The 22,613-nt window shown below is 43.5% G+C and overlaps 2 protein-coding genes across 6 annotated transcripts in view; one reads left to right on the forward strand and one right to left on the reverse strand.

The window, feature by feature from the left end:
* The window catches only part of EAF1 (ELL associated factor 1), a 107,827-nt gene that overhangs the window by 30,290 nt on the left and 54,924 nt on the right, over window positions 1-22,613 (forward strand). The window lies entirely within an intron of this gene.
* The window catches only part of METTL6 (methyltransferase like 6), a 35,546-nt gene continuing 23,109 nt past the window's right edge, over window positions 10,177-22,613 (reverse strand). For all 4 annotated transcript variants that reach the window (XM_029589353.1, XM_029589354.1, XM_029589355.1 and 1 more), the window contains 3 exons: window positions 16,492-16,662; window positions 15,713-15,854; window positions 10,177-10,573 (listed from right to left, as the gene is read on the reverse strand). In XM_029589353.1, coding sequence (XP_029445213.1) covers window positions 10,386-10,573; window positions 15,713-15,854; window positions 16,492-16,662 — 501 coding nt within the window. In that variant the 3' untranslated portion in view covers window positions 10,177-10,385. The remainder of the gene's footprint in view (window positions 10,574-15,712; window positions 15,855-16,491; window positions 16,663-22,613) is intronic.

The raw sequence follows: 22,613 nt of genomic DNA on the forward strand, positions 1-22,613 counted from the left end.
GTTCCCTGTCTCTTCTCTGGCAGCCATTCCTGAACTCTCTGAACCCTCTGGACTATCTTGAACTGTGCTAGTCCCCAGAGCCCAGGTCCCTACGGGCCCCTCCCGGGGGGATTCCAGGCTCCGGGTGTTCCTGCCAAGCTCTGACTCCGCCTCCCGGCCTGCTCTGTGTGTACCTGCAGGTCGGCCCAAGGGTCCACCTCTTGCTTGCCCACTGCCCAGTCATAACATTATCTTTGGCGTAGAGAAGTCAATTCATGCCCAAAAATTTGCAAGGTAAAAAATCAAATTATGTGTAATTACCCAGACTGACATATTTATAAATTTTAAAAGGCAGAGTATTAAAGTTATCAAAACTATACGATGATGCCTAGTATGACGGTCAAAAATTGCGTCTAATATGATTTCACATGATTCTTGGGAATATTGTTGATATTCTGAGTTAGGAGTTGCTTTATAGCAGCCATGCCTATTGCCTATAAGGGCAATACACATGCTCATAAGTTGGAGAAACTGCACATGGAAAGCAGAGTTGCTTACCTGTAACAGGTGCTCTCCAAGGACAGCAGGATGTTAGTCCTCACATATGGGTGACATCATCAGATGGAGCCCTGTCACGGAATACTTTTGTCAAAGTTTCTAGAACTTTGACTGGCACTCTGAGCATGCACAGCATGCCACTAACCCTGTGGCCACATAGGGGTCCCCCTTCAGTCTTGTTTGTAGCAAAAAGTACGAGTGAAAAATAAACTAAGAAAACGGTATCAAACCCAACTCCGCGGGATGGTGGGCGGGTTTCATGAGGACTAACATCCTGCTGTCCTGGGAGAACACCTGTTACAGGTAAGCAGCTCTGCTTTCTCCCAGGACAAGCAGGATGGTAGTCCTCACATATGGGTGAATAGCAAGCTACAGGCTGACTCATAAAGAAGCAGGCCAAGCAGCACACAACATGTGCAACAGACACAACAACTGTGGTGCTGTTGGCAATGATGAGGCAGCCTGAAATTCACAGCGGGTCAAAGTAGGATGAGTTGGGTTTCTACCCTGGGAATAAGTTCCGTAGGACAGACTGGCCAAAGATGGAGTCTTGACGTCCAGCCTTGTTAAGACAGTAGTGGGCTCCACGTCGCAGCCCTGCAGGTGTCAGCAATCAGTACTGAACGGTAGTGTGCTACTGACATTGCCATGGCCCTGACTGAGTGTGCCTTAACTCATCCCTCAAGTGGAAGGCCTGCTTGTTGGTAGCAGAATGCTGAGTCAAGGGAGATGGTTCTACAGCCCTGGCCGACAGAAGGGTCGAGAGCTCTGACTCGAGAAGTCCTTTGTGATCGTTCCAGCTCCACGCTGGAATGGGTATGGAGTCCGGGGGTACAGCTGAAAAATGTAGATGGTAACCATGGGTTATGATGGACACTACCCATTGGTCCATAGTAATTGGGCACCTATTGGTTGTGAAGTGGCAGAGGCGGCCTCCCACCGGTGAATCAGGTTGTGGGATTAGGGGTGTGTGTGGCTGCTGCTCTCTAGAAAGGAGTCAGAATCCAGTTGCAGGTCCAGCTTGTGGAGCTGGTTGCGCTCTAGGAGTTCTCGCTTGGTGTGCAAGTCCTCTCTGAGGAGCAGAGCTGGTCGAACATGGGATTCGGGAGGATAATACCTGCGTGGTCTATACAATTGCTTCTTGGTGTCCCTACGTGTGCCCCTGCGGGCTACAGAGGGTGTCTCTGAGGTGACAGTTGAAAGCTGACCCAGGGTCTCATGATGGTCCTTTAACTGGGCAACTGCGTCTTGAATCTTGTCCCCGAACAGGTTTTCTCCTGTACAGGGGAGATCTGCAGGTTTGTCCTGCACCTCCGGGCGTAGGTCTGAGGCCTTGAGCCAGACCCAGCATCTAGTACTCATGCCTGCTGCTGAGATTCTGGATGCTGTTTCAAAAGAGTCGTAAGCAGCCCTAACCTCATGTTTACCTGCTTCCAAATTGGTAGTGCGGTAATAATGGGAGACTTCAATTACCTCAATATTGACTGGGTAAATGTATCATCGGGACACGCTAGAGAGATAACGTTCCTGGATGGAATAAATGATAGCTTTATGGAGCAATTGGTTCAGGAACCGACGAGAGAGGGAGCAATTTTAGATCTAATTCTCAGTGGAGCACAGGACTTGGTGAGAGAGGTAATGGTGGTGGGGCCGCTTGGCAATAGTGATCATAATATGATCAAATTTGATTTAATAGAAACATAGAAATGACGGCAGAAGACAACCAAACGGCCCATCCAGTCTGCCCAGCAAGTTTCGCACTTTTTTTTTTTTCATACTTATCTGTTTCTCTTGGCTCTTAGTAACCTTTTGGTTCTATTTCCCTTCCACCCCCACCATTAATGTAGAGAGCAGTGTTGGAGCTGCATCTAAGTGAAATATCTAGCTTAATTAGTTAGGGGTAATAACCGCCACAATAAGCAAGCTACACCCATGCTTATTTGTTTACCCAGACTATGTAATTCAATCCTTGTTGGTTGTCTGTATATAGATCCACTTTTCTTCATTCCTCTGCCGTTGAAGCAGAGAGCTATGCTAGATATGCGTGAAGTTATCAGACTTTCTCCCCTGCCATTGAAGCAGAGAGCTATGCTGGATATTTATTTATTTATTTAACAATTTTTATATACCGACATTAAAATACACATCATATCAGTTTACATTATAACATTAAAGAAATGGAAATGGAAATTACAAAGAACAGGGGATGGGGAAAACCGGACAACTAATAATTAAAAGAGTAGGCAAAGGGAGAAGCAGATATAAAGAAAGGCCATTAGCGAGCAGTAAATACGGATGAAACAAAGATATTTACAAAAGCATATAAACAAAAGCGTATAACGCATATATTTACATAATTACAGTAGTCAGCACAATTCTTAGGAGTAATGTGGTTACATCAGTAGGGAATTGGCAGGGTGGGAGAGGGTGGAAATTAGTCTAAGAAGGCCTGGTGAAAAAGCCATGTTTTTAGCATTTTTCGGAATTTTAGGGGGCATGGCTCAAGGCGGAGATGGAGGGGTAGGGAGTTCCAGTGGGTGGGGCCAGCGATCGACAAGGCACGAACTCTTGTGGTTGTAAGATGGGCTTTTTTGAGTGGGGGGATTTGTAATGTGCATTTTCGGTTCATTCTAGTAGGTCTGGAGGACTGGGTGAGTTTGAATGGGTCACTTAGCCACGAGGGTTTTTGAGTGTAGATTGCTTTGTGTAAGATGGTATGAGTTTTGAAAAGTATACAGTATGAGATAGGGAGCCAATGTAGTTCCTTCAGGATAGGGGTTATGTGGTCGGATTTACGAGCATTGCTAATTATCCTTGCTGTTGCGTTTTGGAGTATCTGTAACGGTCTGATTGTGGATAGGGGGAGGCCGAGGTAGAGGGAGTTACAATAATCAAGTTTTGAGGATAAGGTAGCTTGAATGACAGTTTTAAGGTCGTGTGTGTGGAGAAGGGGCTTGAGTTTTTTTATGATCATAAGTTTGAGGAATCCTCCTTTTATGACAGAGGTGATATGGTTTTTCAGATTCAAGTGTGTGTGTCAACTAGGACGCCAAGGTTACGCACAGGTTGTTGAGAGGTAAGGGTAGTGAGCATGGTGTCGTTGGAGGGGGAAAGGTTGAGAGACTGTTGGTTATGAATGAAGAGGAGTTCAGTTTTAGCGGCATTGAGAGCAAGGTGAATGGAGGTGAGAAAAGAGTTGATAGAGGAGAGGCATTTTTTCCAGAAATCAAGGGTCGCATGTGGTTAGTGCAGTTAGTATAGCTGTGTTTAAAAAAGGATTGGATAAGTTCTTGGAGGAGAAGTCCATTACCTGCTATTAAGTTCACTTAGAGAATAGCCACTGCCATTAGCAATGGTAACATGGAATAGACTTAGTTTTTGGGTACTTGCCAGGTTCTTATGGCCTGGATTGGCCACTGTTGGAAACAGGATGCTGGGCTTGATGGACCCTTGGTCTGACCCAGTATGGCATTTTCTTATGTTCTTAATCCTTTTTGTAAGATGGAGGTCAAGGTCTCCTGATGTTGCTGTGGTAGGGTCTCTGAGAATTTCTGGACCTGTTTCCAGAGATTCCTATTATATTGAGTCATGTATAATTGGTACGCTGATATTCACGCTATTAACATGGACCCTTGAAAGACCCTACGCCCCAATGCATCCAATGCCTTCTGTTCCTTTCCAGGAGGAGCAGAGGAGTGTGGACAGGATCTTCTAGCCTTCTTTTGGGCTGATTCCACTACTACAGAATGGTGGAAAGCCTGAGGCTTTTTGGACCAGGTACATAGCATCCGTCTTTCTGTTGACCGGAGGTACAATACCCAGATGGTCCCACAAGTGGTGCAAAAGGTCAAGAAGAACCTCGTGCACTGGTATTGCCATTACCCCTTTTGGAGCATCTACAAACTGTAAGACCTCCAACATCTTGTGGCGAGCGTCTTCCTCCATTGCCAGTAGAAATGGGACATTTCTACTGGCAATTTCAGACATCTCCTTGACAAAGCTGGCAAAGGAGATGTCTTCCGGAGGAGAACAATGCCTTTCTTCCGGGGGTGAAGGCTCTGAGAGCAATTCATCAGAAACTTGTGAGGAATGGTGTGAGGATGCATCCTCCCATGGATCATAGGGAGATTCTCCTTCTCCCGGTGGGCTTCCTGAGGGAGGAAGGATGCCAAAGCCAAGGGGGTGGGAAGACATCAATGGATGGCGAGGTGGCATCGATGGAGGCAGCACCGGCATCGAAGGAAGCGGTGCTGGCATCGAGGGCACCGAAGTAGATGAGATGCATTTAGGCACCGACAGCCCCGATGGTCCTGGAACGGGTTCCTGCATCGCGCCTCTTCCTCCTCCGAGGAACCCGGTATGTAAATTGGGATCTGTGGAGGCCTCGATGGTCGACTCGGTGCCAGTGTGTCTGATAGCATGGGTTGAGTCAGCAGGGCACTGATAAGCGTGTCCAAGAGCTCGAGGAGTGGTGTGAACAACGAGGGCGCCAGTTCCATTGCCAGTATGGGGGCCAGTGCCGATAGCAACTGAAAGCCCCCAAGGGCATTCAGCACTGCCTGCTGGACCAGTCTGTCCAACTCTTCCCTGAAGGCTGGTGTGGACAACACTGTGCCTGGGGTAGGAGGCAGACTAGGCGTTACTGGAGCTTCCACAGGAGTCTGTGGAGGCTCAGTATCCAGCACCGATATTGGTGGGGAATGCCTCGGGGTCCTGGGTCCAGAGGATGATGGGGGTTCCTCTCCCCGGGCCCTCTTTGCAGGTGGCTCGATGGAAGTTGATGCCACTGCAGTTTCGGTGCCAGCACCAGGCGAGGACGCACGTCAGTACCGGTGCCGGTGTTTCCTGTGGTGCTCGGTCCGGTCCTTCTCCGGCACCGAGGAAGATGATGCCAATGCTTTCAAAGGGGTCGGTGACGGATGGTCACCCGCGGCACGATGTTCCTGGCGGGGCATCTCCGAAGTAGATGGACCCTCTCCGGTCGGCACAACCTGTACTGGAGTTGATGGAGCAGAGCATTTTGAAGCAAACAAATGCTCCATCTTCTCCAGTCGAGCGTGTCGGCCTTTGGGGGTCATTTGTGCTCAACTGGGGCAGTGACGAATGTCATGCGAGGGCTCTAAGCACAAAACACAGACATTGTGTGGGTCCATTATGAACATGGTCCTTGGACACTCAGGGCATTTTCTAAACCCGGTCGCCATACCGAAAAAAATGGCACGCAGTCAGTGACCATCAGGCACTGAGAGATATGCCGCCGGGAACCGACTACAAATCGCGGGAAAAACACTTACCAAACATCGGAGTGAATATAGCGCGAAGGGAGACCCCAGTGAGGGTGAAATTAGGAAGATAAACTTCGAATTTTTCCATGAGGAAAAGTGTGAGGAAATTTCTTACAGAGCTCCTAACCGCGAGGCAACTTGCTGCGCAGAAAAAAAGAGACTAAAGGGGAACCCTGTGTGGCCACAGGGTTAGTGGCATGCTGGACATGCTCAGTGTGCCAAAGTTCTAGAAACTTTGACAAAAGTATTCTGTGACAGGGCTCCATCTGATAATGTCACCTCACATATGGACTAACATCCTGCTTGTCCTGGGAGAATAGATGCATATAGACTCCAGAAGGATGTTTTTTTCCCATGCCTTCACAGACTCCAGAGGAGACTGTGGACCTGAATTACCAACAGGATAGCTGTAAGCCAGAGTCCAGTAGAAATCTGAATGGATAGCAGAACTCACGTTGTGGAAACTTTCCTTTCAGATGGCGTAAAGGATTTCTAAAAGCAGTGGAGCCAGAAGATTACTTCAGGAACTGGACCCCTATGATGGAAGAAAGTTACAAGTAATAAAAAGGCTGAACTCTGAGGAAAGGGAGTAGACAACTGGGGCTATTAATCTCTTCACTTCCCATTCACTTTCACATAGCCCCAGACCTACAAGATGCACTGTAGGGGAGAAAGGATAAACCTCCTGGGTCTTAGGCATTTTTTTACAATCTCTTTAGTAGTTGATAATAATCACACCAAAAACAATTTGATATTCTAATTCGACTTTACTGAAAGGTGTTTCTAAAGATGAAATATAGTGTTTCTTACAAGTCTTTGTCCTTTTGCAAAATCCATAAAACAAAATTACTTTTGGTAAATCTGTAACTCTGGATTGTCTTCAACAATAAGATGAATGCTAAAACAATTCAGTAAAATTATGTAAGTTGGCATCAGTTTATAAGGCAATAAAGATGAATAAATATTATTTGTTAATGTAACATGTACTCAGGGTTCAAGTCTGGATCTGGATTGTTTTATGTTTCCTTTTGGAAACCACTTATCAGCTTCTCAGAAGAAGGCCAGAGAGTTTCATTTGTTATAACCCAAGATATAACGTTATTTATATAACTTACACTTGAAAAGATGTTTCTTCAACAATCATGATGTAGAACTCTATCGGTTCTCTACTAATGTATAACTTTGTGGCAAGACTATGAAGGTAGAGTAGTATTAGAGGAGCATACCATTTATTTTGCACCATCTCTTTCTTGTGACACTGCTGCAGTGGTTGCTACCTATTGCTATATAAGGTCAAGACCCCTAGTAGATGTGTGGATCTTTTAGTTGAAAGTCAAAGAGTGGGGGAGTGATTCTTTTGAGTTCCTGGCTTTTGCTAAGAAGAAGGCCTAGGCATTGCACATTGGGATCTGAATTTGGAGAAACGTTATGAGATTTACTTTCTGAGTTTTCTCTTTTGAGGAGGAAAGGAGTTTCCATTTGGGACTTTTGCTGAAGGAAGCTTTTCCCACCCTTCCTTCCCTTTTGAACATTGGGATTAATTGTATCTTGTTCATCCATTTCTCTCTACTTGAGAGATACAGCACCTGCCTAACCAAAATCAGGGAGAAAGCTTGGGCATTTGTCCAGCATCCAAGGGAAGTAAAAGAAGTAAGGAAGAGGAGAGAAGTGGCATCCACCCAGGGAGTAACCACTGCAAATACCTATCCAGTATCCAGGGATTGGAGTAAAGAGGTACCCTTCAGTTATAACAGGAGTAAGCTGTTGATTTCATCATTATCTGACTCAAGGAAAGGTAAATGGAGGGTTACAGTTTGGTCAGCTACTCTATTAGTACAGACTGCCCGGGAAGAAACCCCAACTACCTCCAGAGTGGAGAGGGATCTGTTTGAGATTTTAGCTGATTTGTTTTGAATGGTCTAGTTAAAACCCTAGCAGCAGTGGGATAACCTGCAGAGAAAGATGATTATAACTCTTAACAGCAGCAATATGTTTGCATCGGGCTTCTAAGAAGGCACAAAGTGACCATGGTGAAAGCCCTAACTTCACTAAGCATGGGGAGGCCAGATGTTTTGGAAAACAGCCTCCCAAATTTGGTGGCTGTGAGGATTATTACATAACTTAGTCATAAGACATATAATTTGACCTGTATGTTGGATTAAATATTGCTCTTGTAAGAATCAAAGAGGGAGACAACAAGGCCTGAAACAGCCTATAAGAGGAGGTGGTGAAGGCCAGCACTGTAACAGAATTTGGACATGTCCACAAGAGATAATAGAGGACAGTGATAGGAGCAGAGTTGAGAGGTTGGATAAAAGATATGGGGAGAATGGGGCAGAGCTGGTGTTGGTTTATGTACTCAAAATGACTGACAACCAGAAAGGAAGAATCTCAACTAGGCAGACTGAATGGACCAATTGGCCTTTATCTGCTGTCAATTACAATGTGACTATGAATGATCTGGCTGCTTTCCTGCACACACATTATCTTCAAACCTGATTGCTGTGACGCCTGCTGAGGATGACACACTAAATCACTGGCTGGCCCAGCTGCTGATAGGAGCTGCCAAACTGCTGTTGCACAGCCTCTGTTACTCCTGGAACAGGAAATGTATGGCATGTTCCTCGCTGGAGCCAGAGCCAGCAAACACTCTGCTCATTTCCAAATACAGAGGCTGTTTGCTAAAGAAAAGAAAAAGAGGTGCAAAGCCTTGCAAGATATAAATGAAAACTCAGCAGTATCAGCACTACAAAAAGACAACCAAAGATTTAGAGCTTACTTCAAAGCCCTTCTCTGTACTTTTTCCAGTGCAACTATACTTTTTTGAGTTGCGGCGACTAGAACTGCACACAATATTCAAGGCATTATGACATCCACCATTTTATTCACCATTCCCTTCCTAATAATTCCTAACATTCTGTCCTAGGAGAATGTAACATATTGAGAAACAGATACATGCAGAGCATTTTGCAGCACAGTGTTTCTGGCGGCATTATTCAAATGTTTAGTAGTAGGTACTACTGGTGATCAAGAAGCAGCCAAGCGTTCCACTTGACTAAAAATAAAAATTGGTAAATTTCTAATTAAATTAAATTAAATTAAATTAAAAAACAAAGTTTTTCATCAGTCATCACTGAAGAACAGAGGATGCAATCCAGTATTTTGGTTTTTTTTTTTTTTATAAGTGGGACACAGATACCAATTTCTAACATCAGAATCAAAACTGTTCAAACATTGACTTTTGTTGCCACCTTGTGGAAAAGTTGTCACACTGACATTTTTTTTTCATGTTAATACAGACTCCAACATACATTAATGCAGGGGTTCTCATCTTCAGGCCTCAAGGGCTGCAAACAGGTCTGATTTTGAGGGTAACCAAGCAATGTTCTTAGACCATATATATAGGCAAATAACACTAATGGATATCCATTGTGGAAATCCTGAAAACCCAACCTGCTTACAGATTTTACTAAGAAACCTTGCATTAACCAACAACCCTATACAGCCTGTTCTGTTAGAAAGAAACAAGTCTACCATTTCTCCAATTTGGTAGCCATTTCAAGATAAACCCCATGCCACAGTCTGGCTATCCTGTTTTTCAAAACATTGCTTCAGCTTTTTCTTTAGATAGGTGAAGCTCAGAAAGCTGATTTACTAGAACTTATATGCTGGTCTAATAAAAGACATTGAAATTTATTTTGGCCATAAAGTACATTGGTGCCTAGATTTTGATTTTTAGACTGGCAAAATAATTTTCTAGAACAGGAAGTCACAGTATGAGGCTTTACGGGGTTAGGTTCAGGAGCAACATAAAAAAATACTGTTTAACAGAAAGGATGCTAGATATGTGCACTGACCTCCCAGGGGAGGTGGTGGAGACCAAAATAGTAATGGAATCCAAGAAAGTCCGGGGTAAGCACAGAGGATCCCTACTTGCAAAGAAGTGAGGTGAAAGTCAACAAATATTAACATAAAATACAGACTGTAGTTCTATAAGCCAGAAGACTAACTGTAGTGAGATGAAAGGACTCTCAATCTCCTTTGTGGAAATACAGGCTAAGCAAGGAGGAGTGTGCTACCTGCAGAAAAGGAAACATAGCGAAGCAGAGGACGTGAACAGAAATGATATAAAGTCTGGTAGGGGTGGCTACATTATTTCCATACTGACTAAACCTAGCAACTACTCTAAGTAAATGATCAGACCTCAAGCTGACTCTGTGCTGTAACACTTCTGTACCTCTACGTAATGGAGGTTTTTGCCTTACTGTAACACTTAATGAGAACTTAAAAAAACGAAAGCAGCCAGCTACCGACGAGTTCATGTGTACCGTGCTTGATCATGACAATAAAGGCATAAAGTGTAGAAAAAATGTGTTTTAATGACAGAGAAAGCATAAAAGGACTCTACTATACAGTGAGACTACAAAGCCCATCCATTATCTGTATTTTGCCGATAATTGCAATACCTAAACATTTAAAACTTTGTTCATGATTGCTTCTGATATACGAGAGTCCAAGGATGGGATTACATCCAACGTAAATGAGTACCACATTTCCACAGATTCATTTCATTATGAAACCAGAGTCTGATGTCAAATCAATCACATGGCTCTCTTGAGGCTTTCTAAATTTGCTCTGAAGGAAAACCCTTGGGACACACAGGCCTTCTTTCTTATTAACTGTTTCCCGCAGAACGTAGTCACTGACCACCTGCTCACATCCCACATCCGTGAAGAGCCGGGCTAAATATTCTGCAAGAGAAGAAGGAACACGTAATAAAACAGGTGTTTGGGGCGAGTTAATTCTGTACAGCTGCTAATGACCCAGCGATGCTGGTCAGACTCGAGCTCAAGTGAGCGACTCCCATGCTTCACGCCACTGGCCTTTGAGGCCGCCAGGCTCACTTATGCGGACATTCGCTGAGCCACTTTCTCTATGAGTTTGCACTCTCATGCACTCCAGCTCAGAAAAGGCTGCCCCATCAGCATGGTGCACAGTGTGGATATTTTCTTCATATTACAATTGTGAACCTGATATTGGCCTGGCATGTTCCTGCCTGTGTATATTCAAATTTTAAAAAAATGAATTCCGTAAAGTCTCTCATTATTGCACTCAGAATATTCTCTTAATTGTAAGCTGAAGGGGTAAAAGTGAAGCCAACATTTCTAAAGAGATGCCAGAACTAGGCAGGCTGATATTCATTTATTTCAGGAATGCTGGACATATCAAACATGTAGAATATGCTAAGGGGGCAATAATGACAACTGCCCACCCTGCTTCAAGTTCTGCAAGTACTTTTACCTGCAGGGTTTGCACCAACAATCAAAGCAAAAGTCTACATAGGGTTTTGCACCGATAACTGCCACCGGAACATTTCCTACACGCCCAATTCTTCATTCCGCCCCCGCAAACACCTCCGGAATTCACAGGTATAGCTGTACATGCTGAATACCATGCACACTTTTTACCCATGAACAGGTTGGGCAAATTTCAAAGCCCTCACTTCCATATGTAAGGGCTCTAAATAATGCCCTCAATATGATCGATAGTATAGCAAAGGAGAATATCCTTGCAGTCTGTAGAGCAGTGGAAAAACTTGTCAGAATGACCACAAATTTGTTCTCAGAATGGTTGGCAAAATCATAGCTAGTAAGAACACAACCAGGCCTGTCAAACACCCAGCTCTCTGCCTGCTAATGTTGAATATAATAATAATATTTTTGCTTCCTCAATTGCCTTCTCATAGCAATAAGAACATGCCATACTAGGTCAGACCAAGGGTCCATCAAGCCCAGCATCCTGTTTCTAACAGTGGCCAATCCAGGCCATAAGAACCTGGCAAGTACCCAAAAACTAAGTCTATTCCATGTTACCATTGCTAATGGCAGTGGCTATTCTCTAAGTGAACTTTATAGCAGGTAATGGACTTCTCCTCCAAGAACTTATCCAATCCTTTTTTAAGCACAGCTACACTAACTGCACTAACCACATCCTCTGGCAACAAATTCCAGAGTTTAATTGTGCGTTGAGTGAAAAAGAACTTTCTCCGATTAGTTTTAAATGGGCCTCATGCTAACTTCATGGAGTGCCCCCTAGTCTTTCTATTATCCGAAAGAGTAAATAACCGATTCACATCTACCCATTCTAGACCTCTCATGATTTTAAACACTTCTATCATATCCCCCCTCAGCCGTCTCTTCTCCAAGCTGAAAAGTCCTAACCTCTTTAGTCTTTCCTCATAGGCGAGCTGTTCCATTCCCCTTATCATTTTGGTGGCCCTTCTCTGTACCTTCTCCATCGCAATTATATCTTTTTTGAGATGTGGCGACCAGAATTGTACACAGTACTCAAGGTGCGGTCTCACCATGGAGCGATACAGAGGCATTATGACATTTTCTGTTTTATTCACCATTCCCTTTCTAATAATTCCCAACATTGTTTGCTTTTTTGACTGCCGCAGCACACTGAACCGACGGTTTCAATGTGTTATCCACTATGACGCCTAGATCTCTTTCTTGGGTTGTAGCACCTAATATGGAACCTAACATTGTGTAACTATAGCATGGGTTATTTTTCCCTATATGCATCACCTTACACTTATCCACATTAAATTTCATCTACCATTTTGATGCCCTATTTTCCAGTCTCACAAGGTCTTCCTGCAATTTCTCACAATCTGCTTGTGATTTAACTACTCTGAACCTTGGACTTGACAGATGCTCAGCCTGCCTGTTTCATTTTTCTGCCACACTCAAGAATGGTGAATTTGCTGCTTTAAATAAACACAAACTATCATGAAACTCTGGGGAACGTCTGTTAGGGCTTGTTGAGAAAAATTTCATAGGAACCACTTCATCTAAAGCAGGTCTCACAAGCCAATCTTGAGACTCAACAAGACTCTGCAGGGAACCATCTCCTGGAGCCCCAAATAGAGAATTCAAAACCCGAGCTAGCTTATCCATATCTACATTTTTCAGGGTCCTAACTGAAAATTCAAGTCTCCTGGCAGGTTTCTTTAGAAAATTGACATTTAACAGGCATGGTCAGACAATGATATTGGATTAAGTGCCACAATGAAAAAACAAGATCTAATGGGTACCCAGCCCTATGGGTAGGAATATTTACAAACTGGTAAAGATCAAAACCATTCATAGCTGACAAAAAAATTAACCTTATCCCCACTGGGGGCATCAGCATGAACATTAAAATTACTCAGTATTAACCACAACTAATTCAGAAATCATTTTATGCAAATCTTCAAAAGAGATAACAGAAATATTTAATTTCTGATTTATATTTTGCATTTTTGAATCCCTTTATATTATCCCTCTTCTTCTCACCCTCTCTCCGCCCACATAGCCTTCCAAATACACTGGCATACAACTCACAATGTTGCTCTCAAGTTTCACCCAGGCAGACTAAACCCATTACATATAGTATCTTTATATCTCAGACATCCAAGTAGAATTAAACAAGACATACCAATGAAAGCCCCCCACTGACCCTCTAAGAGACCAGCATACCTACCAATTGGATTGATGCCACCTCAAAGAGTTTCCATACTTATTCAAATTAAAAAAAAAAAAGTGCAATTTTTTTAGGACCATCAATTTGTTCAAGAAAAACAGTTTGAAAACCTTCACACCACAGCACTCAGTAATGAGGGTTCTGCAGACCTCCAGACAGGCGATTTCTCATCTGGCTGCAATTAAAACCTGATGAACCAAGGACCACAGAGGAGTGGCATCTGGGTCAGAGGGGAAATTCAATAAGACATTCTTAGGAGAAAATTGTATACTCCGCCCCAAAATCTCCTTAACAAGCGCAAAAACCTCCCTCCAGAAAATCTTTATATAGGGACTGTCCCACCACATCTGAAAAAAGACCTGCCCTTTTCTTTACAACCTCTCCAACATGGACCCCCTCAATCAGAACAAGCTTTATGAAGACATTCCGGGGTAAAATACCACCTTAACAGAACCTTATGGCTGTTTTCAATTATTATTGCAGATATTGAGCTTTTCTTAGTATTAACAAAGACTAAATCCCAATCAGATTCTGACATCTCAAATCCAAGATCCTGCTCCCATGCCCTCATGAAAGAAGATTTACCAGGTCATTCCTGAAGATAGCTATATAGATTAGATATCACCTTCTGCTTTCTATCCACATTATCACACCACTGTTCGAATCGTGTTTTACCCAAAAGCAGATCTTTTGTACTATTTTAAATATAAAAATGCATGTGACTTCTCCAACGCAGACTTGTCACAAAGTGCCTGAAAAGGTATGACACTCGAATCCACCCACAAATTACCTAGTTTGGAAATGTGCTTATCCGCCCAGCCCCATGAAAAGTGAACATGCATTCCTGGTTTGAAATGGAAATTATGATTAATAGAGGAACTGTAAAAATACTGTCGATTCCCCACCAACTTAGTTCGCTATTGCTTCCACACTCTCAAAGTCGTATCGGTGAGCAATGATAAAAATGTCAACCAGATGCCAAGTCTTCCTCCTCACTTTTTAACTTCTCTCTGCCAACAAGGTCCGGTAGCAGCCAAGCAAAAACCCCCAGAAAACAGCCGCTCTTCCATCTGTAACTGTATTGTGCTACAGGAAATAACTGCCAGATCTCACCCTGATGCAAAGGCCGAGTCTTATGAAAAACTGATAACCTACAGGACAAAATCGGGGCAAAGTAACCAAATCTCCCTCTCCAACACGAGCTTCAGTGATACACAAAATGTCCAATATGTACTTCTCAGTGATATTTTGAATCAGAGGTCTGCACTGACCTAGCATTAAGCAGGCCCAAGCAAGCCTTTGGGCAGTCATTAACTAAAGGAGACAAATAAGGTGCCACTGAAACCTTTACTAGACACCTAAGATAAATACCATATCTTCCAACTTCCCATCTTCAGCCTCAAATTACACTAATGGAAGATAGACTGTTGTCCATCTTCCCTCAACGCACAATTAAACTCTGGAATTTGTTGCCAGAGGATGTGGTTAGTGCAGTTAGTGTAGCTGGGTTTAAAAAAGGATTGGATAAGTTCTTGGAGGAGAAGTCCATTACCTGCTATTAATTAAGTTGACTTAGAAAATAGCCACTGCTATTACTAGCAACAGTAACATGGATTAGACTTAGTGTTTGGGTACTTGCCAGGTTCTTGTGGCCTGGTTTGGCCACTGTTGGAAACAGGATGCTGGGCTTGATGGACCCTTGGTCTGACCCAGGATGGCATGCTCTTCTGGATAAACATGATTCAAATTCCCCAACTATAACCTAAGGTCAAAAGTTCTGCATAAAAAAAACCCCCCCAACAACTTTTTTTTTGCTATTTTGCTCTTTTTTTTTTGTTTTGTTTGATCAGAGTGCTTCTTTGCTTTTCTGCCTAATTTTTGGACTTTCTTTTTTGCTTTGCTTATGTTTCTGAATTTTTTGTTTCTTTTGTCGTATTTGGTTTGGGGGGGGGGGTCTCATTGTTTAATGTGTTTTTTGGGCTCCCCCTTTCCCTGCAGCCTTTTCTGTGTGGGCAGAGAGTACCTCAGTCTTAAATGGCTCATCTGGTCCTAAGCCCACAACAGCAGCTCCCTTCTGGACCCATGCTAGCAGCAGATGCCAAATTTTTGATACCCAATGACTTGATGCCCACGAATTTTCCACCCTGGTTTTTGTACCACAAAAAATCTCCTAATATTGATAAGTGGTACTAAAGGCTCAATGAGAACAGCTTACAGAAATGAAGAATTTTAAGATGATTAAAATAATACAGGCATGCTTGGGCCTGCTTAATGTATTTATGAAATACTATACAATACAAAAGATAAAACTTTTCTTTAAAACATGTAAAACATTAGGGAATATGTGATAATGCACACCTTACCTTCAGTAAAGAAATAGGACCTTGTTCCATCCTGTCTGACATAAAAATTCTCTCCAAGCTTGTTGCCAGATTTAAATCTGAGCATTGTGTGATCATACAGCCCGTAATCTCTAAATAAAATGCTTCCACCAGGTTTCAGGACCTGTCAAGGGATACAACGATAAACAAGGTTCCAAAAATTTTAAAGATGTGGTAACCAGTACAATTTGGGGGGGGGGGGGGGGGCAGTGCTCTCTCCTGTCCCCAAACTCTACTCCCAGTCTTTGCCTTCCCTTTCAGGTTCCAATCCACCAATGCACATTCCCAACCTCAAAAGGTCTTGATCCAGCCCCATACAGGCTTCTGCCCTCTACCCCCATCAAGTTCCTATCGCCTCCCCCCTGGCCGGCTGTTCTTCCCTCTGCACCGAAGCTGCCTGCCCTAGGAGCTCCTTAGGAGCGGGCTGAGTGTGGAGGGAGGCAGGCCTTTACATAACTCCTCAGGACAGGATGGATGAGACAGGGTAGGAGGCCTTCCTGCAGCTCCACAGGTTCCTGGCACCAGAAGATGGAGGTAGATGTTTCAGGCAGGAAGACTTCTCTGTGGTGCTGAGAGCTGCTTCCTGCCTTATTGCTACCTAGAGGTTTTCAATCAATGCTTGTGATAAGGCAACCATATTTTTGGAGCCCCGACTATAAATATCTTAGTCCATTAATAAAATATTTCTTTAAAGTCAAGAAATGTGTTTGGTGCGCATGCTCTACAATAACCAATCAGAAGTTGTACTTTTGATGACTTACCTTGCAAATATTTTCCACAGCAAAATGCATCTTGTCAGGGTGGATGGCAGAAAGTACAAATATTAAGATGACAACATCGACTGACTCTGCAGGTACATTATCCAGGAGATCATCTTTGGTCAGGTCACACTGGAATGCTGTACACCTCTCTGTGTTATACAAAGGGTTTTGCTATTTTAAAAAAAAAATCCCACAAATGAAGACTTTAGTTGAAAAGCTGCAGTATTTACAAAAATATCCCAACAATGCAATGCTTCCAAACTTTTCCTTTGGAAAATACACAATATAAAATTTAGCAAAAAACCAACAAGATTGTAAACAAAAAGGTATACAAAGTCAGCTACATTTTCTCTCTTCCCATTACATAAACCCTCCTACCATACCACCTCCCAATTATACTGGGGATAACTTCACCACACAGGGTAGTCTAACAAAAAGAATCCCAGACAAAATTTTTCAAAAGCCATAGGCACGCCACTTTTCACAAGGTTTCCAAATGTTCTGAAATTTTTGATTGCAGTAAAATGACCCTCCACAAATGACACTGCAAAGAAAGTTCTCCAGGCAGTTTAGCACTCTTCCAGTGAAGTGCTATTTCACAACAAGCCACAATAATAATTTGAAAAATCAATTTCCAAGTTTTAGTAGGCATATCAAGATGTGGAGCGAGGTTGCCCAACAACAAAACCTTAGGGTCATTGGGAAGTACACAACCAGTAATGTAAAAAAAATCAAAGAAAGAACCATATCCCAAAATGTTTGAATTTTAGGGCAGACCCACCAGAGATGAAAAAAAGGAACCAAATCTAGGGGTAAATTTGAGTTGCGATAATGAAGAGTTATTTCAACTAAATTATTACATTTTAGCCGACAAGCTGTTTTCCGATCTGGATGTGTGGGACAGGCATAATCTTCCCTGGAAGGGAAGGATAGCGTTTATAAAAATGAACATTCTACCCAGGTTATTAGATCTTTTTCAAACCTTGCCTACAGCAGTATCTGATGCATTCTTGAAGAATGTTCAGGAAAAGATTTTTTGTTTTATATGGAGGCGGCGACCACCACGCGTGGCGAGGCAGGTATTATTTCAACCCAAGATACTGGGAGGCCTGGGGCTTCCTGATATCCAAAAATATTATTTAGCTGCGCAGTTAAAGGCGGTGGTGGATTGGCATGGAGTGGAACATGGTAAGCAGTGGGCTGCAACAGAACAAGCCCAGGCAAATAATGTCTTCATCGCAGGTCAGTTCTGGCTATCCGTTCACTATAGAGCTCTTCCCTCCCAAATTTCTCCTTATACCAAGTTTATTTTACGAGTATGAGACAGATGGAGGGGAAAACTTTTGGGCTCATGTACTTTATCTGTTGGGACTCCAATTTGTGAAAATAAAGATCTTTTTACCAGATTTTGCATATGGGGTATTCTACAGATGGAAAGAATTGGGGTTACAGGTTATCAGTCAGGTGTGGGAGAAGATGGTGAGCTTCAGTAAGCTTTGTGAAAGGTTCGCCATACCTAAGGAAGATCATTTTGCTTATATCCAACTAGCTCATTATATATGACATCTTCTCATGTAAATCTTACCTCCAAGCGGAAATGTCGCTATTCGAAGGTTTGTGGTTTTCTCCCAGTATTAGGCAAAAAATGATTATCTAAATTATATTCTTTTTTACTGGGAAAATTGAAAGCTAAGCCTACACATATTCAGGCTTGGGAGACTGATTTGGGGCATCTTTAGATTTAGGTTTTATTGTTGGGCAGCCTCGCTCCACATCTTGATATGCCTACTAAAACTTGGAAATTGATTGGGATTTATGCTTTAATACTATTAAACGATATTCCATCTCAGCCTCTCTTATAGAGAACAGATATAAGTTGCTCTACCGTTGGCACTTAATGCCATCCAAATTATATAAGATATACCCTCACTTATAAAATCAATGCTGAAGGAACTGTGGACAAGAGGGCACTTTGCTTCATATCTGGTGGAGCTGTGCAAATATTTCTAGGTTACGGGATAAGGTTTTTCAATTAATATAAAAAATTTTATGCTGTCAAGTATCAAAGGACCCTAAGAACTGTTTGTAACTTTTCCTCCATCGGAACTCAATAAGTACCAACAGATTCTATTTTTGCAAATTATTTTAGCTACTCGTGTGGTAATAGCTGCTTCCTGGAAACAAGAGGCCAGCCTGGTAATCTCTTAAGGTTGAACAAAAACTGTTAATACCGTATTACCTTGAGAAACTGACAGATTCGTCAGGATAATTTAGACATACTTTACAAAATATGGCATCCTTACATGCTGAGGCTAGGGGTGGATATCGAACTACATTTTTGTGTTGAACTTGACGGGGTATTAATATCTTTTTTCTTTCTCTATTTCTAAGTATGCTGAATGATGGTCAAGGGGGGGGGGATAAGGGGATAGGAAAAATTGTTGTGATATGTTGATTACTGTACTGTTTTTCAAGTTACCAATTATGTTTAGTGTATTGTTTTCTTGAAATCAAAATGTAAATTATTAAAAAAAAAAAAAAAGGAACCAAGATTCCCACACCTTCTCCAACATCTGCCAGGGCGGAAATATGCACGCCTTCTGATCTGTTGGCCAGGTTTGGCATAGTGCATCCACCCCCCTAGGCCACTTTCAGTCCCCTGGATCCTTGTACTTTTCTTCGGCTGAAGAACCAACTGGGCTTGGTATTTCTTTTTGTTGCCATCACTCCCACTGTGGAGTCTCCCACGAACCTACCATGAGCACAAATGCTTCTTCTGCCAACTCCCATTCTCCCTCTAGCTTCTGCCGGCTGAGGAAGTCTGCCTGTAAATTGTCCGCTCCTGCTATATGAACTGCAGAGATGTCCAAGAACTACATTTCTGCCATTTGCATAATGAGGGCTGACTATCGCTAGGGCTGCATTCTTTGTGCCCCCCTGCTTGTTTGCATAAGCCACCGCTGTGGTGTTGTCTGACTGGACCTGGACTGCCTTGTTCTGTAAATAAGACTGCAAGTAGCCTAGGGCCAACCTGATTGCTCTTAACTCTAATACATTTGTGAAATTTAGAACTGCTTGATCCAAGCAGGTTCCCTGAGCTACCTGGCCCTGATAGTGTGCTCCCCACCCCAGACGACTTTCTTCAGTGGTCACCGTTGCCCACTATGGGAAGTGTAGAGGTTCCTCTGGTTAGATCGCGGGAGTCTAGCCATCACTGCAGATTCCACTTGCTTCGGGACTTTAACTGGAGTTTCTTGCCATACTGTTGGCTCTGCGGCGACCAGCTGTGTAGCAGGTGCACCTGAAGGGGACACATATGAGCTCTCAGCCATGGTACTACCACAATCACTGCTATCATGGAGACCAGAACCTGTAAATACCGCCACACAAACGGGAGTGGGTTTTACAGCAAAGCTCTTACTTGTGTTCCTGCAGCTTCCCTATCCTTTTGCCTATTAGATACACTCTTCCTAATTTGTACACAAGTGTCTGGGAAGGTCAGAACTGGTTCTTTGCCGGGTTCACAATCCAGCCTAATTTCTCTAGGACTTGAATCATTCTCTCTGGTGCCTGCCATTCTTCCTGGGGGGAGCTGGCTCTTATTAGCCAGTTGTCCAGATAGGGGTGCACTTTGACTCCTGTCTTCCTTAGGAAACTTTGTAAAGATCCTTGATGCTGTTGCTGACCAGCTATTTCAAATCGCAAGTAGTGCTGGAATTCCTTCCTGATGGGTATATGAAAATATGCCTCTGACAAATCTAGGGCTGCGAGAAACTTCCCATTACTTACCGCCTCATTTACTGTTGCTAGTGACTCTGTGTGAAAGTGGGGCACCACCAGTGCTTTGTTTACCTGCTTTAGGTCCAGCACTGGCTGAAAGCTTCCCTCTTTCTTTGGCACTAGGAAATAAATGGAATACACTCCTGTGCCCTCCTGACTGGCAGGTACTGGTATAATGGACTGTAATGGACTAATCTGTCCAGAGTCTGCCAGACAGCCTCTCTTCTGCTTGCCTTGTATGGGGAGGAGAGGACGCAATCTTTTATTGGGAATTTTAAATCTGGGTGACATCCTCTGCCTATTATGTCCAGGACCCATTAAGAACATAAGAACATGCCATACTGGGTCAGACCAAGGGTCCATCAAGCCCAGCATCCTGTTTCCAACAGTGGCCAATCCAGGCCATAAGAACCTGGCAAGTACCCAAAAACTAAGTCTATCCCATGTTACTGTTGCTAGTAATAGCAGTGGCTATTTTCTAAGTCAACTTAATTAATAGCAGGTAATGGACTTCTCCTCCAAGAACTTATCCAATCCTTTTTTAAACACAGCTATACTAACTGCACTAATCACATCCTCTGGCAACAAACTCCAGAGTTTAATTGTGCGTTGAGTGAAAAAGAACTTTCTCCGATTGGTTTTAAATCTGCCACATACTAACTTCATGGAGTGCCCCCTAGTCCTTCTATTATCAGAAAGAGTAAATAACTGATTCACATCTACCCGTTCTAGACCTCTCATGATTTTAAACACCTCTATCATATCCCACCTCAGCCATCTCTTCTCCAAGCTGAAAAGTCCTAACCTCTTTAGTCTTTCCTCATAGGGGAGCTGTTCCATTCCCCTTGGTCCTCCATCACCTTGATCTAACTCCTGATAAAAGTTCTGTAAACTGCCACCTACCTGGGGAAGCATGGAGAGGGCCTGCTCCCTATCATTGTGTGCCTTTGTCACTGAGGGGGGCTCGGGAATTTTCTTCCTTTGAAAATAGTCTATTCCCCCGAAAGGGCTGTGATCTGCCCGGGATCCTAACTGGGCAGGAAATTTGGCCTCTACTGCCCCTCTGTCTATACTCCCTGGGCCATTGTCTCCAATTGCCCTCTTTAGCAAATCCTCTGGGTTTCTCTTCTTGCAACGTTTGGGGCTTCATTCCCTCCAGTCTTTGATCATTTTTTCTAGGTTCTCTCTGAACAATAGCTTACCATTAAAAGGTAGCTTTCTTAGTTTGATCTTGGATGCAGAGTCTGCCACCCAGTTTTTCAGCCATAAGAGCCGCCTTGCCATGAGCTCTGTTGATGCTAACTTGACAAACTCTTATGAGGTTGTATATAGTATCTGCCATGAAGGCTGCCACAGTTTCTACTAAGCTCATGTCCACACTATTCCCCGAGGCTCCTTCCTCCTCAAGACCCTGCAACTCCTGCCGAGACCTGATTAGAAGAGCCCTGGCTACATTCCCTCCATAGATGGCCGCCTAGAGGGCCAGGGTTGAAAACTCAAAACCCTTTTTCAGTAGTGTCTCTACTTTCCTGTCTTGGGGGTCGTTAAGGGCTGCTCCTGCTTTCACCGGAATTGTAGTTTTCTTTGCTATTGTCGAGATAGCTGTATGTACTTTGGACAGATTTAGGAGTCTATCTTTATCCTGCTATTCTATGAGATACAGCCTTTGCATAGTTCTACGGCTTCTAAACCCCACTCTATCAGATTATCCTGGATTGCTGAATGGATGGGTAAAGCTTTACATGGCTTTTTTTTTTTTATCACTATAAGAATGGGACTGCCCTTCATTCTGGTCTTGGGCACTTCCTCCTTCAGACTAAGGACTTGAGAGACCTTTGAAATCAGCTCTTCTATTCTAAACAGGCGAACTGCTAAGTCCCTAGTTTCAGCTTCCTCCTCAAATAAAACTTCCTCCAGAGAAGAACCTTCTTCCTCTTTTAACTCCCACAGAGCCTCCATATCAGGTCTCCAATCCTTCCAATCTGACTGGCTTGGACCCCCCCCCCCCCCCCCCCCCCCCCGGGGATGCTGCCCTGCTTCTCTTTCATTTGGCGAGAGGCCTGATGCATGGCTAAAATAAAGTCCGAGGAGAATTCTGACTCCTCCTCCCCTGAGTATCCCGGCCACTGGCGCTGCTTAGCTGGGGCTGCGCCTCTATCCGATGTTGCAAAGGAATATCTTGACCGGATCCAGTAGCTCATTTCCATCAGCCCCACCTCCTTCATTTGCTGGGGTCTGTTTCTCGCCATTGCAATTATGGCAAAAGGATTATATGACAGTAGACACCTGCCGGGCCCCCGCACCTAGCGCACTTCCTCCCCTTGTTCATACCTGGGGCAGGC

This window comes from Rhinatrema bivittatum, chromosome 2, assembly GCF_901001135.1.
Source record: "Rhinatrema bivittatum chromosome 2, aRhiBiv1.1, whole genome shotgun sequence".
Classification (NCBI taxonomy): domain Eukaryota; kingdom Metazoa; phylum Chordata; class Amphibia; order Gymnophiona; family Rhinatrematidae; genus Rhinatrema; species Rhinatrema bivittatum.